Raw genomic sequence first — 17,526 nt, forward strand, 5'->3', positions numbered from 1 at the left:
TATATTTGCTCCGTTTTTCAAACGTTTTATCATTTATTGCTAAATCACTTTCTTCCGTTTTCACCTCTCAGTGTCAAAGTTTTGGATGAATAAAGCCTAGCTTTCGGGCCCTCCGTCTTTTCCATTGCCATTCTGATTGTCGTTGCACTCTGACCCTCGTCGTACACAACAATACCGTGCCCGTATGGGGCGGCTCACTTAGCTATGGATTCCACATGACTGTCAGGTTACTATCTGTAGGTCCTAGTAACTCTTTGAAGTCGACAGCGGCCATATCCCGGCAGATGGGCGGGATGGCCCAGGTGGTTAGAGAGCGAATTTACTGACTGGAAGGTCCGTGGTTCGAACCCGACCTCTGCCTCTCGAAGTTCCCTGTCTAGGCTTGGGCAACCTGGCAGTATCCCAGCGCTCGTACAACCTTCGGGTGGCATGGCAGCTAGGCACCGAAAGGGTGCTACAGCTGAACGACTTTTTTACACCGTTTCAACGAGCGTGCCAAACTACGTGATGATATCTGAACACGTGAAGACAAGAGAGCCGGACAAAAAATAAGATACAAGCCCAATGGCATCGATCGCATCTCTGTTCAACTTATATTTAGTTTCCTGCGTTGCATGTTACGAATTCTCGGTGTGCAATGTCAACTGAAAGTGACGTGACGCCGGAGTTAGTCGTCGGGCCACCGGGAATGTGATATAACAATCCTGTGGTCTATTGGTGTGAAAAACACGTCAGAAGGTGTACCCATTTAGGCCGCATAACCGGAGAGTCCGACAGCAGTACAGCTGGTGCCCGTTCACTCAACAAAGTACACCGGAAACGATTTTGATCGCATCGGAAGATACTGTTATCACAGCGAAAATATGGGACCGGAAACAAAAGCCTGGATTGATGGCGCCAGACACGACCACTCGGCTGGAAGTCTCTGATAAGACTTCGAAGGCCCGTGTGGATCGATATAGCGCGCTTTTCAAAAATATACGAAGTCACCAGAACACTCAAAACCGTTCGACACTGCCATAGTGAACGAGACACTAAAGCAAACAATGACAAGCTGATAAATCTACAACACAGCTTCGAAGAAACTGACAGTCGGGCCAAGAGGTGGGGATCGGATGGGAAAGTTTCTCACCTGCAAATTGATGTCGTTTAAACGGTTGCTGTGAACGAAGAAATACAGAAGTCGGATCGCTGTTTCGCCCGAAGGAGGATCAGAATCGAATTTGGTCTTGACGACCTCCGTGGCGGCCAGGCGTAATTTCCAATTCGTGTCCGTCAGCTGTTCCAGCGACATGCCGGCGAAATAGCTGTTGAGAGGACGTGAATGCATTGGGTGATGAGAAGCAATAAGCGGTGGAATACAAAAAAGGGCGCATTTAAAAATGACATCTGGTTCCACAGTCGTAAAATATATGGGTTCGAATCACGGTGCCAGGTCTTTGAACACGTACTCTCCGTTAAAACACTCCTCGTTTCACTGCGAAATTACCAAACACGAGAAAAGAGGGTAGTAAGCTTACTTGGCTAAGCCATCCCTGGCTTGTTCTAAAGTCTGATAATCCTCGGTTCCTGGTGGGTTAGATTCCTGCCGCTGCTTCTGTTTCTGTTTCGCTGGCCTCGCTGTTTTGGTCTGTTTGGATTCGGTGCGCATCGGCGTGGGAAATAACGCATCTTTCTGTTTCTGCTTCCGTCGAGTTCCGGCTGCAGGTGGTTGTACAGCAACTGTGTGAAACCAGGAAACGGGGGGGGGTCAGTGCAAACCAACGTAAAAACGATTCCGTATAACAAGAATAAGAGTGACGGAGGAAGAAACTCACCCTCATCGCCTGACGAAGACGAGCTGTCCCTGCTTCTTTTCTTATTCCCTGTTCGATCGGTGGCATTTTGTTGTGGTTTTTGCTCGGCAGTGGAAATCCGCTTTTGCATATCGGTCTTGAGCAGATCGTAGGCCAACTCCACTTTGAGACAACGTTGTCCATCCAAGTGGCCTTCTGTGAGTGAAGTAAACTGACCGGGATTGGAATCCAGGAACAAACGGACAGCAGCAAATGCTTGAAAGCTAGCCTCCCGACATTCTACAGAGCGATGCTGTGAGAGGGTCCGCAAGGGCGCCAACAGAGGTTTGACGTGTCGAGGACGTTGTGTCGAGACGATTGACTCGAACTCATTAAGAGGAGAACTACGGGTTACTAGGGCATGTGTGAGCACATCAGCGCATGTTGCCTGGACGCTTGGAGAGGGATTAGAGAGTCCATTCATTAGGACGGTAACCGCCGGTTCCAGTGACATCTATGGCAGAGAAGAGGTGAAAGACCATGCAGGAAATGGCTAGTGTGGAAGCAACAAACATGGGATCCACGAATTCAGTTCATTCTACATGGATACCGCAACAGTTCAATGTATCGACTACAAAAAAAAGCATCGAATGAAGGCAACTGTTTATCCTTGTAATGTACTACTCATAAGGTTGTTGAAAATCCGTCGACAGCCCACGACCGGTTTCGCCCTTTTTGGGGCTCATCAGGTAGGCGCAGTCCCCGGGTTTCTTTCAACCTTATGTCTGAGAACATCACGAACATAAGATACAGCTGGGTTCCAGGTGAGTCTCTCGAAAAACCAAAACAGTTTGCAAATGAGTGTATATTCGCTAATTTCGTGCAATTTGGTTTCAGGTAGAACATAAAATTGACAGAAACTCGGGGACTGCGCCTACCTGATGAGCCCCAAAAAGGGCGAAACCGGTCGTGGGCTGTCGACGGATTTTCAACAACCTTATGAGTAGTACATTACAAGGATAAACAGTTGCCTTCATTCGATGCTTTTTTTTACTGAAACATGAGGCGTCCTGGTGCAGCACATTTAGTTGCCTGAGAACATCACAAACGAGAGATTCAGCTGGGTTCCCGAGTGAGTCTCTCGGAAAACCAAATTAGTTTGCAAGTGAGTGTATATTCGAAGGTAACTGTCGTTCACAGCAACACAGCAATCTGAAACTTCCCATATAACTAATTCTTTGAGGTATCTTGTTTTCAAAGTATCTGTGGACCCAATCACGAATAGTTATCTTGGTAAGGCTTGATATAATGGTCCCGACTTTCAGGAAAACAAGAAGAAACACTCCACCGGAAAGACGACTCCTTCCTAAGGAAAAATCCCTCCCTTCGAAAATGATTGAGTTACCCCCGAAGAAAAGACACGACACAATGGGAATGCCCTATGCTACAAATCTAGCTTTAAGGGGTTAACTACGGTTCCAAAGATGCAGAATGTAGTTGATCCTGAGTTTCAGGTGGCTCAGTGATTGAGGCGTGAACTTAATGAATGGAAGGTTCACGATTTGAGCCCCTCACCCTCAGCATTCCGACTGTTCCCGTCCAGGCTTCGAGAAGTTGAGAGTATCTCATCCATCGTGCTTCTTTTGAACGGCATAGCATCAAGGCACTGAAAGAGGGTTACGGCATTAGACTCGACATTGATTTTGCTGTCACTGATGATGACGAATTGCTAGTGCAACGGTAGTATGGACGGCACCAGGCTACGCTGGTGTCTTACTCCTTGAGCCTGCCATCATCGTTTGTCACAGCTACAACGATGAGCGGCATTAGGCCGACATTGATTTGGCTGTCACTGATGATGACGAATTGCTAGTGCAACGGTAGTATGGACGGCACCAGGCTACGCTGGTGTCTTACTCCTTGAGCCTGCCATCATCGTTTGTCACAGCTACAACGATGAGCTGCAGATCAGACTAGTAAAACTCGCTGAGCATTCCCTTCGCTGGCAGTCATTTGTTTTTTTACCCAGCTCTATGGTAAACGAGCTCCTGGAGTAGTGAATGACATTCGTTCTAGGTTGACGACTGTATGGATATGATCATGGCCCAGCGGAAGAGCTCCAACCTTCCGTCTCCATCCTTCCAAAGGTCTGCTGTAAACGGTGTTAAGGTATTTATGGTAGTGGCAAAAGGCAGTCACAGAGAAGTGTGCACTCACCAGATCGACCACCGTTTGCGAAGCAGAGCGTAGGGCTTGAACAATGCCCTGATTGTTCTCCTTGCACCTGTTCAAACATACGGACAGTGTACGCTCCGCGTGTGGAACAAAACTTTTTCGTAACCCTTGGGCCAGTTGCTGCAGAATTCCGACGGCCCGCAATACGAGCTGTCGATTTTTGTCCGCTTCCACGACCTGCATAAAGTAGGGTAGTGAATTATGGGACCAGAATTAGAGCAATTGCGATAGTAATTTCGAAAAATCAATTTAGTTGGCCCCGGTGGGAGCATGATTCCAATGATAGCCGTAAGGAAGCAAGTGTATTGAGCGTGCAATCACGAGAATTCATGATCACAGAAAGCCTGGGGTTTTTTTTACAAAGCGACCGACAAGGAGAGAGCGCAAGATGGTATGGCTCCGGTACAAGTCGGATGCGCAGTAAAAAAAACCACACCGAACACGTGCCGACTGATAGACATGAGCAACTGACAAGTCGATATTACAACAGGAAGTGGTCGTTGAGAACCAAAGTAGAGAACTTCCTCTCCATATACCCCATTCAGCTGTAGCACCCCTTCGGTGCCTAGCTGCCATGCCACAGGAGGGAAGCTGTCAAGTTGCCCAAGCCTAGACAGGGGAAGTCGAGAGGCAGAGGTCGGGTTCGAACCACGGACCTTCCGGTCAGTAAATTGGCGCTCTAACCACCTGGTCCATCTCGCCCCACCCCTCCATATAAAAACATCAGGGAATCGATACAAACACCTCCAAGGCAACTATCCATCCGGATGAGTGTCTTCGAAATGTGGACATTAAATGCCAGTGAAACTGGCCACTAATCGATCAGGAATTACTTAAATTTTAAACAGAAACAAAACAAAATGGATTGAGTCAGTTTAGGATGAGAAAATATGGTTTTACACACCTTGAAAACGAAAACCTCTTGAGGGATTGCATCACCCTCTACTTTGGAACTTCTTGCGCAAGCAAAGAAAACACGTGGATATGAAATGAAACGTAGCAGTCAACCGGTGGGTAAAATGGGGCATCGCATCAGCAAGCGGGTTCATAAAAAGAGGTGACTTCCACCAAGGTATACGGTACCCAGGGCGAGATGGGTCAAGTGGTTAGAGCGCGGATTTACTGACTGGAAGGTCCGTGGTTCGAACCCGACCTCTGCCGCTCGACTTCCCCTGTCTAGGCTTGGGCAACCTGGCAGTATCCCAGCCCTCATGCTTCCTTCGGGTGGCGTGGCAGCTAGGCACCGGGTGTTACAGCTGAGCCATTTTTTTATTTATCCGGTACCCAACTTGGAATGTCTTCCGTATCTAAAGTTTCTAACGTAAGACGAGTGACAGAAATTCAGGTAAGGCGAAATACGCAAATAGAGTTTCGCTTTTATGGCGAAGTCCAACAGGAGAGACTCGCACGTTCAGTGATCTCTCTCTTTTGGTCTGATTCGATCAGAATAACCATTCGAGGAGAGGAAGAGAAGAACTGTTCAATGAGACCAACATGGCTACAAATTCCACAGGTCCCGCGGCAACTCACAAAATTTGTCCGGCAGGTATAAAGTATTCCTGACGCCCCTTAATTGGACGGTCTACAAAGGTCGGCACCTTCGGTTCAGATAACCAAAACAGTTGTGGATATGTTCGCATGTTCAAATGCGACAATTCGGGGGCACCCAGCCTGGGATGGTGAAGTGTTCGTAACACGCACGCCTAATATTTGATACGTGCGGGATTTAGATCCCACCACAATCAAGGACATGCATTGCTGACGAGCACTAACAGGCGAATTTTGAGTCCAGTGTTTTGTCACCTAGACCAACCTCATCAGGAGAGGCAAGTGCCATTAAAACGAAGTAACATGGGTACATTTTCAGCGGAACCTCTAGAAAGTACTCACAAGTATCCGACTGGAAGTCATTTTATGGCAGTTCACGCAAACGCGCAACGAATTTTTACAACCAGTGCCTTTGGCGAACCGCCGATAGGTCATTTATACACACATGTTTTTTCTTGTTTTCCATGTTTTTCTTGCCCATAAAACCAAATTTGTCACAACTCTGGTCTATTCAAAAAAGTGATCCACCGATGGATAAGAACTATCACTTTTTTGGGGAACTCATCATCATCATCATCATCATCGACAGCATGACCTGGGGAACTACCAATTCGAATAGGATAAAAGGCATGCAAAGCCCACGGAACTGCAAAGAAGTTGTACCGCAGGTACGACCTAGTGCCAAGATGGTGGGTAGCTAAGAAAAAATCGTTCAGCTGTAGCACCCTTTCGGTGCCTAGCTGCCATGCCACACGAAGGAAGCGCGAGGGCTGGGAGACTGTCACGTCGCCCAAGCCTAGACAGGGGAAGTCGAGAGGCAGGGGTCGGGTTCGAACCACGGACCTTCCGACCAGTGAATTCGCGCTCTAACGACTTGGCCCATCTCGCCCCGGTGGGTAGCTACGTTCCAATTGAAAGTCCCATGGCTCAGAACACCAGTTCAAGACACATCAGGATGCGGAATTCGTCCAACAAACTTTTATGTAGTTATTACATTAGTTAACTGTCTGCAAAATGGCTTCAAGATAACATCGATCCCCCTACGCGGTTAGGGACCCCATTATATGATTTTCGCCTGTGTGACAAACAATTACCACGTTTTTTCTTTTCTGTAGAGACCACTTTTCAGATTGGACGCCTTGTGATTGGTCTGTCGAATGGTTAGCTCGCTTACGTGAGAAAACAGGTAACGACGAAGACCACCTTTGGTAAGTCCATAGTCAGAGTCCCTGCTCTAGGTAGACTTCTTGAAAAAATCAATCGGAAGTGATCACATTTGAAGGTCAACTTTTAAAAGAGATGCTGCAATGAACCGTCCAAAGTTGCTTCCTGTGAGTTTTCGCTTTCGAAATACACCCGATTGACCGAAAAAGCGGTTGATTTTTACAGCTGCTAACTTCAGAGATGGACAGATAAAATTCCATGGCCTCTGGAGGTCGTTATATGGTCTGACGGTACCTCACCATGCAAACAAGTATCACACCCTATACGTGACAAGTCAACGCAACTCAAAAGAGCCACAATAGCGGAGTGACCTTCACTGAAGAGAACGCCCGCGGTGGTGCGGAAATGGTTACACTGAGATTCAAATGAGAGCTTTGGTGCCATTCTAGCTTTCTTCAGCAAGGTGTTGGTTTTTCAACAGGGTTTCGCCAACTTCTAAGGTCGTGACGGTGTCCGAGAACAATAAAGGGGGTGGAGTGTCTGTCACATAACGGGTTACAAAGGGCGAGAATGTAAATGCATTAGCTTCGGTGTACCATGTAAACACGCACAGGTCCGCAACAGGTCTATTAGGCAATGCCCATTTTGCTGTCCATGACTGAGGTTAAGAAAGGTATAGCAACTATTTGCTTGTTCACATACAAGAGTAACAGCATGCAGGTACCTAAAAACAATTTCTACAAGAGAAGTCACCAACCTGAAGGAGAGCCTTTATGAGTGGCCCATAGTTGCCACTTGGAAGGACTGGTATCTCAAGGTGCTTCGCAATTTGATCCAGTGTATCTCCACGTTCACGCCATTGTCCGGATTCCTGCAGTACAACGTGAAGGGGGAGGGAGATTATGTGTCAATGACACCAAATTAATCCAAGTTGACTAAAAAGAAGGAAGGACATGCTAGGTAGTTCGTGAGTAGAACATGCTTTTCACGAAATTCATGTGAAACTATCTTGAATGCAGGAATATTCAGCTACAACAAACCGGTACGTCCAGCACCGTTGAGCCAAGCCCTGCATTGGAACAGGATAGCGTGTTAGAACGCCGAACACTCTGGCACCTCAGTTCTCCGGCGTTTAGCTAATAAGGTGTTTAGGAGTGTATGATACGGTCATTTTGACATATCCTGAAGACGGGAACAACGTTCAACTGACGACACACCAGTAGGCCATATAGTGGAGGTGGAGTGGATTCTGAACAATGGACCATTGGTTTCTGTGCCTACAGGTGTGCAACGTCCACTCCAATCGACGTGCTACTGCTTCAAGATAGTGGAGAAAATGACTTGCACCAGCACTGCACACTTGCATGCGGTCAGTCACATCTTTTGGAAGTGGTCTTTTGATCAGTGGAGTAGTTGCCAAACTAGCAAATCAGACAGAAATGATCGACACCGAGGAGCGATCTGGAGGCTGACAACATGGTGTTATATAACAGACTAATCGTCCCCAAGAGATCTGTCGTGCAAGAGGATGGTAGCATAAGTATCTTCAGGAACTGACGGGGGCGTTCATCTAGCAAAGGTCAGGACATTCGAAGGAATATTACCAAGAATATAAGAAAAGTTCGTTTGCTCGGCTCCAAATTTTTTTTCCTCGCTGTCGCCTAGTTCTCTACAAAGCCACTTTGGGCTCAAACTGTAAAAAAGGCATGCTGTATCCTGGGGGTCGGTGTGAAATGAACTTCCTTGATGCACATGATTGTCATTGCACTCTTGAATGGCGTGATGCTTCATTCGTTTATTTCTCGTTACCTTTTCTCATCGCGGAGTCCCTCAAACAGAATTGTTGACTTGTTTACTCTGCCCCGTTTGTTTGCTTCCACCGGTGGACTGCATGACTGGCCTCTATTTTATCGACGCTACGTGTTTCTGCCTTCTCACTTGTTTTTAATGGAAACCACACTCGAGGTCTGTCCTCATTTCCATTCGTTTTGTTACCTTTCGTTCGTCGAATGTCTTCTGACGTTGACATCGATTTTGTGGTCGCAAACACCGACTGAGAATTAACTCTTGGGGCTTGTTGCACGGGCAGAATCCATACAAGACCATGTTGAATGAGGGTGGCCAGCTGTCAGTATCCAAATCATTCGCCTCAGCAGCAGTGGTCAACGGTGAGGCTGAACTATCGATTTGTGATAATCTGTCTAAAGAAGAGCTAGCCATGATCCCTCAGGAATATTCAGATTTCTCAGGTCAGTAATGTTCAAAACATTCCCTTGCCTTAGTCGAGGTGCTTTGACGATTGGGCATGAAAATTTGCACACGAAAACAGTCGTTCGTTCAGTGGCTACCAATCCTTTTTGTTTTGACGAAATTAGGCTAAATGGTATCAAAACGGGCCAAACTGGTACACACTAGATGAGAAGTGTTTCCTCCGTAGATACACAAAACGAAAAAATTTGAGAAACTCGGATGCAGAATCGTCTGCCACTAAATAGGAACAAGGATAAGGCGAGACGGGTAGAGTAGTGAGGTACTAATTTGTAAGAAAAAACACGTAGAAACTCAGTGCGAACAGGCGTACTCCTGGACCTTTTTTCGAAAGCCGCCGAAATTCTGGTACCAAACAACTGAATAAAGCAACAGATTCGGACGCGCGGTGTATCACTCATAAATTGCATCGGTTGTACGTGCTAGTCATTGAGATTTCGATCATAGTGTACCGTCTCGGTTGAGGATTCAACGAACGACGTTTGTCGTCAGCGGGAACCCAATGCGATAAGCGTATGTATGCAATGGCAAGTGTTTTTTACAAACAGAAAGTGAATAAAGTGTGTGAGAGCGAAGTATAACATACAAGAACGCCATCTAATTCTAGATTAGGTCAAGTGGTTGTAGTTCTTGACTAACGGTATGTATCCACTTGGATAAAACTTGCAATTGAACCATTGGCTTTTGGATGTCATACTGGGTTTAGAACACCCTTAAGTGGGGACCAGCCGCTCGCATTCGCAGCATATAACCCCGTCAGCGAAACTTATATAGTGTTCTGTGTCAGCCACATTCCCACAGAAGCCGGAACAACAAGAACTCCTCCTCACATGGAATTTAACATCCATCTATCCATCGTGCTAAATGAATCTGCAGTTCTCCACCGATGAGCATATAATTGGATGAGTTTGTCGCAGTGTAGAGTGTTAAACAGCAAAAAGATGAGTTTGGGCAAACCGGTTGTGCGAGGGAACCCAGTGCAGAAACAAAACTCACCAATTTCGAAAGCAAGACATCGTCAATTTTGTTGAACAACGATGCCCCACCAGACATTGTACCTGCTGAAATGAAAACAAGACTGGAAAGCTAGTTTCATCCTAGCACAAATGATTGCTTCCGAAGAACATCGGTCTTGAGCAGATACTGAGGTAGGCATAACCGAGACTGGGAGGGAAATTAACTGAACAGGTCACAAAAAGACGAAATAAATGTGAAAAAAGTTACGATAAGTAGTAATAGCCGGTATTCGACGCACCCACTAGCTTCGTGTGCTCCACACACAGGTTTGTGCGGCAATTACGGGGACTAGTGAGCAACAAAGAACTCTATGCGAATGGAACTGTTCCTTCATGCTTCTTTCATTGGGAAAAAAACTTGGTTGGGATAGCTAGTTGCAGTGTGCGAAAAAGGGACAACGGATAAGGTGAAGCAAAAATAAACACAATAAAGCTTCGTGACCTCTTGCCAGCCTAGCCTATGGACACGACTCAATTACGATATACCAGCGGGTAAAGGGGGATAAGGGATAGGATCGATAACAACGCACAGCGATCCACCGATCTTGGAAGTTTCACTGCGATTATTTTATCCCAGTGACCAACTTCTTTAGCAACAACCATAGGCTGTCTGATCATCATCACAAGCCGTAAAAACCACGTAGACATTGTACAATGACTCTAGCTGCCACGGATTTGTTCGCCAATGATCTGGGGAGAAAGGGGTGAATAGCTACACGTGAATGACTGTATCCAATAGAATTGAGGGATGAATTAGAATGCCGGTGAACCCTACAGTGGTATTATCAGGAGGCAAACTACGAACAGCTCATCTGTCGTGGGCGAGTTATTTCTTCCGAATACAGTTTACGTATTTCAACAGTGCTTATCCGATGTTTCCACCAGACCCTGGCAATGCTCCTAAGACATCGTTGGTAAAACACTGAGTTAGTTGACGTCCTTGGAGCGCATCGGCAAAGTTTCTGACCCGTATAGCAACATGGATCGCACCGTAGCATCGTAAACTCGACCCTAGAGGGATAAGCTTATATCAAGCCTACGCCACAGGTGACGCAGATTCACAAAAGCTGCTCTGGCCTTCCCAATCCGAATGCAAATACCACCTTTCGCGAGACCACCGGGACTGATACAGCTGCCCAGATAGACGAGCTTGTCTGATGCTTCAAGCGGTCCATCCTTAAACATCGGGATAGGGTTCGGGGCCCACTCAGTCCTGCAGCAGCACTTTACACTTCGTGAAGCGCATGCCGAATCATGAGGCGGAATTCCATATAGCACCAATAAGCCTTGTCAGATGGGTCACCAGGGATTCACTGCCTTCTTTGAAGAGGGCTGGATAGAGACCATCCAGTCCTGGTGCCTTCTCACATTTTAGTGCGGATATTTCGTACTTTACTTCTTCTTCCGAAGAGCAATCAAGGTTTACGTTCCATTTACCTGTATGCATTATCTCCACAGGCTGTTGCAGGTGGCCGGTTGAACTGTTTTCCGAAGTGTTTGGCTCATCTTACTATTCGAAGTTTTGCGAGTGAATCAACGAGCTACTTTTTGACTAATCGTTTCACTAACCGTTACTTTCCTTGGACCAGTCGGTCGTATCAGTTGATATAGAGCACGGCTGTTTCCTGTAGCAAAAGCCTTCTCCATCTCCCGAGTTTTCGATGTCCACGAGAGCTCTCGGTCTTTCCTTTCACCATTTGGCGTTTGAGGGATTTGCGTGCACCGTCGTACCCGTTACCAGCTGGTATGGCTTTCCTTGCATCAATCATGGATAACGACCTCGCCGACATCCGGTGGTCTTGTGGTCGAATCGGAGAGGCCGAGCAGACAGCACTGAACGCCGCCAACATAGCTCCTTTCGCATTTTGCCACGTTTCATCCACACGCTCACTGCTACCACAGTATTGGTTTGCTGTGAAGCGTTGCTGGGCTGGCTCAGATCGATACTGTTGAGCTACGGCAGTTCTTCGAAGATAGTGGATCGGCATGCTTCTTGCTGATTTGCGAGGGCCTGAAGGAAAACGAACTGTCAGGCATGTACGTACCATGGCGTGACCGGAATCAAGTGGTGCCCAAGAAGGAATGACAGTTTTGAATTGTGGCTCTCAATCGGTGTCTGATGGCTACGTGGTCCAACTTGGTCCACGGTTGATTTGCAGATGGTGGCCGCCAGGTTACGCGATGCGAAACAGTTGATGATCAGCACACAATTGGAGAAGTCGACCTCCGTTATGTGTGCGACGAGCATCGATTCCGAATTGACCGCCCAAATGAGATTCCAGAGGGCTCAGATGACCGACTTGAGCATTCGCATCGCCCGTAAGTATCACACTGTCAGTGCTCACTGCTAGGCAAAGTAGCCCAGGTAATTCTCGGTAGGAAATATCCCTCTGACGGCATAAGCCGGCATAAGAGTCTACCTTTTCTAACCCGTCCTTTTTCGGGAGAAGGTAGCAACGCCGCTTCCATAAATACGGATGTGCTGGTCGCCTAAGGGAAACACCTAACAGCCTTCACATCCACACTGCAGCGTACAGTACGACTTCACCGACAGACCACCTCGTAGCACGATTACTCGTAGTACGGGGTCTCGCTGTTCCGAGTCTGACTGGCCTCCCTGGCATGATTGCACCTTGCCGAAGAAATGGAAGATACAAAAACGTCCGCAGTTGTTCCACTTGGATGTTCTTGGACTGACCAAAGTCATCCCGACCTTTGGTATGCACTTTGCACCCACAAAGTGTAAGGTCATGCTCGTGAACGCGCAGTCACTGAACATGCCATTACAATCCAGGGACAGGTTGCGGAGCGTTTTACGTATTTTGGGAGTTGTATTAGTTCTGATTGTAGTGTGACAGATGAGGTGAACGCACAAATCTGCAAGGCTCGGGCCGCGTTTGCTAATTTGAGACACCTATGGCGTCAGAATGGTTTATCCCTGAATCTGAAGGGACATGTGTAGCAAGCTACAGTACGGACTGTTTTGTTGTATGGCTGTGAGACTTGGTCTATTCGAGCAACGTCTTCAGGTGTTCGACAATCGTTGTTTCAGAACCATAGCTCGTGTGGGTTGGTGTTGGCGAACCCGTAACGATGCAGTTGGAAAGCAAGTTTTCGGTTGTGCAACGGGTACTTCCATTGAAGAATGTGTCCAGCACCAGAAGTTTCGTTGGTTGGGGCATGTGTTGCGTACATCGAGCCATCGTTTGCCGAAGGGAGTGCTGTTTCCCATGCCCAATTCAGAGTGGTGTAAACAGAGAGGTGGCCAACCCTTGACTTGGCAGAAAAGTATGAAGAAGATCACGAAACGCTTGGGTCCTGTCGGTGCTACTCGCCTTCCAGGATGGGGACCGTGTGACCCTCACTGTGCCTGGTTGGAGACACTACAAGATATGGCTGCCAACCGATGTCATTGGCGTTCTTGTTATCAGTTTCTATCAAGATCGCCTCAGTGAGTGTCTGGAGGTATAGGCACCTTTCCAATAAGGCTTTCAAATAAATCATGGTTGTACGGCACTGAAACATCGGTGTTGAACACTGATGTTATGCTGTCGATGATGATGAAACCACGATGTGGACAGCCCATGACTTGGCAGAAAGGCGTGAAAGAGATCACGAGGATTTTGAATGTTGTTAGTGTTGTAAGCCTTCCAGGATGGGTCCCCGTGACCCCGCCTGTGCTTGGCTGGAGACGTTGCAAGAAATGACGGCTACCTGGTGTCAGTGACGTTCGGGCTGTCAGTTTCTTTCCAGGTTGTCTGACTGAATGGTTGGAGGTGTGCACACCTCAGAATGCTTGGACTCTGGGACTCTAGTACTTTTAATATAACTATATATATGCATATAACTAAACGAACCTTATGATTGTACGGCGGTGAAGCATCATTGTCAACACCGATGTTGCTGTCTTTGATGATGATGGTAATGATGATGGCGGCAATAATTTGTGCCCAAAAAGTCCTGAATTGTGGGTCCACGGTTGATTTGCAGTGGGTGGCCACCAGGCTTTTATGTCCTTCATAACCGAAAGGCACGAGGACAACTCTCCACTGGAATCCAGTCCGTTCAGGTGTAGCACCCATTCGGTGTCAAACTGCATGACACCAGAAAGAAACACGGGGACCGGGATACTGCCAGGTTCCCCAGCCTAGACAGGGGAAGTCGAGAGGCAGAGTTCGGATTGAAACCACGGACCATCCGGTCAGTAAATTCGCGCTCTATCTACTTAGCCACCTCGCCCACACATAGCGGCCGAATGCACGCTTTCATTTTATTCCAACGATATTATGGGAGGAGTCACGGTAATCTCACTACAATGTTTTACTCAGAAACCTGTATCAAGTTTTTCACGAAGTCCCTGTTCGAGTTGACGATACCAGAGAGCATAGTCAAATATATAAAGGAACACCACAAATGCATGGGCTATCCCGGCATGCCGATATCCTCCGGACTTCACATTCGCTTGATATCGCGGAAGAGGACTGATCTCGAATTCAAAAGCAAATCGGGCCATGTGATGTAGATGTGCAGTTCCATGTGCCTAAAAATCATACTCCACTTGAATACGAGGTGGACTTGCCCATAGAGGACTCTTCCACTGTCTTCAGCAAATGAATGAATGGTCAAACTGAATTGCTCGAGGCTCTAGATTATTCAAACTAACACTGGATTGGAGGTAATTACAGCAAGTGTCATGGCAGTATTTGTTAGTTAATATATATGAGTTTATTTTTAGTAAGTTGGACGCAAAATATCACGAAACATTTGTGCAAAGACCTGCGAAAATCTAGAATTACCGCGCGGATACCTTCAAATTTCGAAAAGTGCGCCACAGTCTGACTCTACCGATGATCGTGGACTTTGCGACTCACGGACTTACCGTGATCCTTCTGACCATTGTACATCAGTACTTTCTTTGTAGCTTATCATTACTCAAATTGTACCACTTTCTATCTCTCACTAAATCTCAGCTTATTCCCCTTCTCTTCATACCGAATAACTTTTGTTTAAATGAACGCAAAGAAATATGGATGCGTACACACAAAAAACAAATTTCACGACAATCGGTGGGGTTAGTGCGTGTCGTTCTAACAGAGTAGGTTTCAGGGATTGCAAAACTGTGGCTTCATGAACGGGTAAGATGTGAATCCGTGACAATGGTTCGTAAACACTGAATAGTGGTTATTTTTTACACAATGCTTAGATGTTAGTGAACGAATTTGTAGTGGTTGTAATTGGGCCAGCAGCATGTAGTGTGGCCAGTATATGGTCCGGGACTTCGTGCCTGTTACCGAAGGCCCGTCTCGAGGCCTGCTCCGTCCGGACTCTGGGAGGAGCATATTAAACGCCGGGAGTGGACATCAGGCTCTGCTGTTATGCTTCTTCTTCCGTGATCATTTCCCATAATCTTCTTGGTTCGTAAAATATCGTCAATATTTCACGTATATTTCATGTTTCTGTTTATATTGCAGGGTAAAGGTACTGTTTGGCAGTCGATTCGTTAGCAGAGCTGGAGTTGAATTTCATCGAGAATCGAGTTGACAGAGCGATTGACACTGTCAGTGCGAAGTTGAGTAGGATTCTCACCTTGTTAATATTAATAATAATACTGTTTATTGCCAGCTAGTGAGTGGCATGCAGTCAGGCATGATCGCAAATTTACAACCAGGATTAATGGCCATCGGGGGATTGGCAAGTACCGAGGATAACCCGGAAAGAAGGATAATTCCAATGTAGACTTGGCCACACATAAACCGGCGTGGTAAACGAAACACAATTGCCAGGAGTTTATCTTACTTTTGCGGGAATATATCAAGACAAGATAAGTTCATCAGGATTTGGTAGGCCAAGCAGAACGAGGGAGGACAAAAACAGGCCCACTGCCTGGCATACGACAAGAAAACTTCAAAGTGCAATAAATTAGGAACCAGAACAACAAGTCGGGTGCAATAGCAGGACTATCGCGGTTTGATCGGTCAATTTAAACTAAAGTCCAAGACCACCTATGGGGTCCTGTCAACCTTGGACTTTTGGGTGTATGGCGAGGGTCACAAAAAAGCCTAAGTGGGAACGAGGAAGTAGAGGACTCAGCGAAACGCATAAATGGTAGCAGGAATCTCAGTCACTGTGTATAGTGAATTGTAGAGACTCACCAGGGTTGCTGTTTGAGTGGAGGCGGGCGTGAAATTTCACTGGGGAGGAACTGCTGCTAAAGCACAGGACGGAACGCGAAATGCACAAAAATGACTGACTTTCTGAGGAGCATAGAATGAAAGTCAACGAGAGTTCAACCCCCGAAAGGAAGGCTTCGCGGATTATTATGACCGCATTCCAGAGGCGGCTTGAGCTAGATATGTTTATTCGCAGTTTCAGGTAGGGGGACGCGCGGGCGAGAAGGCATCGTCACAAGTAGGAAGTGGTCAGTTCCCGGAGTGCAATCAGATAGGGTATAGCAGTGCCATGTCATCATTGCACGAACATGCTTCGGTTTATGAGCAGATTCGTAACGGTCGTCAATATTGCCTCATTTGGAAAGAGGATACACATTTCCGTGGCATCTGGATCTGGGTTAGACGAGGAGATAAGGTAGGCCAACGCAGAGTCACAAGGAGCCTGTAGCGCTATTAGGAGAAGAGAAAACGCATGATGGAAACCGACTAGTTTAGAAATCTCACGGAAGAGATAGCACTGAAATTGTGAACCGCGATCCGTAGTAACGGTGGAAGGCATACCAAAACTGCTCACCCAGTGCTGCAAAAATGAAAGGGTAACCGTTTCAGCTGAAGTATCCGAAATGGGTACAGCTACTGGCCAACGGGTAAAACGATCGATCATGGTAAGAATATGCGCGAAACCGTTTGATGGGGAAAGTGGGCCAACAATGTCGAGATGGACGGGTGTGAATCGAGCATCGGGAACGGCAAATGAACCGATAGGTGCGTTCGTATGCCGAGTTAATTACTGCGTTGACAGGCGATGCACTGTTTGCCCCAGGATGTCAGGTCCTTATTCATGAAGGGCCATACAAAGCGTGCACTAATCAACTTCCTGGTTGCTCTGATTCCTGGATGAGAAAATCCATGGAAGCGGTCAAAAACAACGCGTCGAAAAGCTTCGGGAACGATTGGGCGAGCTGATCCGGTAGACATATCACAAAAAATGGTTCCGGATTGGAGGGGTAACGGAGTTGAAGAGACTTGAAATGAAGGGAAGGATAGAATGGGCAANCTGAGCCGTTAGACATATCACAAAAAGGGTTCCGGACTGGAGGGGTAAGGGAATTGCAGAGACTTGAAATGAAGGGAAGGGTAGAATGGGCAAAAAATTAGGACCACTGTTTTGAAGGTTCGCCAGCTTGGCTAGGCCCAGCTGCGTGGAAGGGTAAAGAACGTTAATTTCAGGACGGGATAGGGCATCTGCGATGACACTGTCCGAACCTGGAGTGTGCCGAATTTTGGTAGTGTGCTGTGAAATGTAGTCAAGATGGCGTATCTCGCGTGGTAAATCTCGATCAGCCTTGG

The 17,526-nt window shown here is 47.0% G+C and overlaps 3 protein-coding genes across 3 annotated transcripts in view; 1 reads left to right on the plus strand and 2 right to left on the minus strand.

Annotated features, from left to right (window-relative positions):
- Positions 1–2,812, minus strand: part of T265_07056 (hypothetical protein) — a gene marked incomplete at both ends in the record, with an annotated part of 39,820 nt that extends 37,008 nt beyond the window's left edge. The window contains 4 exons of the mRNA XM_009172485.1: positions 1,133–1,307; positions 1,521–1,722; positions 1,818–2,289; positions 2,714–2,812. Coding sequence (XP_009170749.1) covers positions 1,133–1,307; positions 1,521–1,722; positions 1,818–2,289; positions 2,714–2,812 — 948 coding nt within the window. The remainder of the gene's footprint in view (positions 1–1,132; positions 1,308–1,520; positions 1,723–1,817; positions 2,290–2,713) is intronic.
- Positions 1–7,862, plus strand: part of T265_07055 (hypothetical protein) — a gene marked incomplete at both ends in the record, with an annotated part of 16,382 nt that extends 8,520 nt beyond the window's left edge. Inside the window, 2 exons of the mRNA XM_009172484.1 lie at positions 6,674–6,766; positions 7,742–7,862. Of these exons, the coding sequence (XP_009170748.1) occupies positions 6,674–6,766; positions 7,742–7,862 (214 nt within the window). The remainder of the gene's footprint in view (positions 1–6,673; positions 6,767–7,741) is intronic.
- Positions 2,826–11,004, minus strand: T265_07057 (hypothetical protein; the record flags this gene model as incomplete). The annotated part of the gene is made up of 5 exons (XM_009172486.1): positions 2,826–2,867; positions 3,993–4,187; positions 7,480–7,593; positions 9,987–10,051; positions 10,812–11,004. 5 exons carry the CDS (start codon positions 11,002–11,004, stop codon positions 2,826–2,828), a joined length of 609 nt encoding a protein of 202 aa, XP_009170750.1.
- Positions 11,005–17,526: the final 6,522 nt, after the last annotated feature.

This window comes from Opisthorchis viverrini (assembly GCF_000715545.1).
Source record: "Opisthorchis viverrini unplaced genomic scaffold opera_v5_157, whole genome shotgun sequence".
NCBI classification, from domain to species: domain Eukaryota; kingdom Metazoa; phylum Platyhelminthes; class Trematoda; order Opisthorchiida; family Opisthorchiidae; genus Opisthorchis; species Opisthorchis viverrini.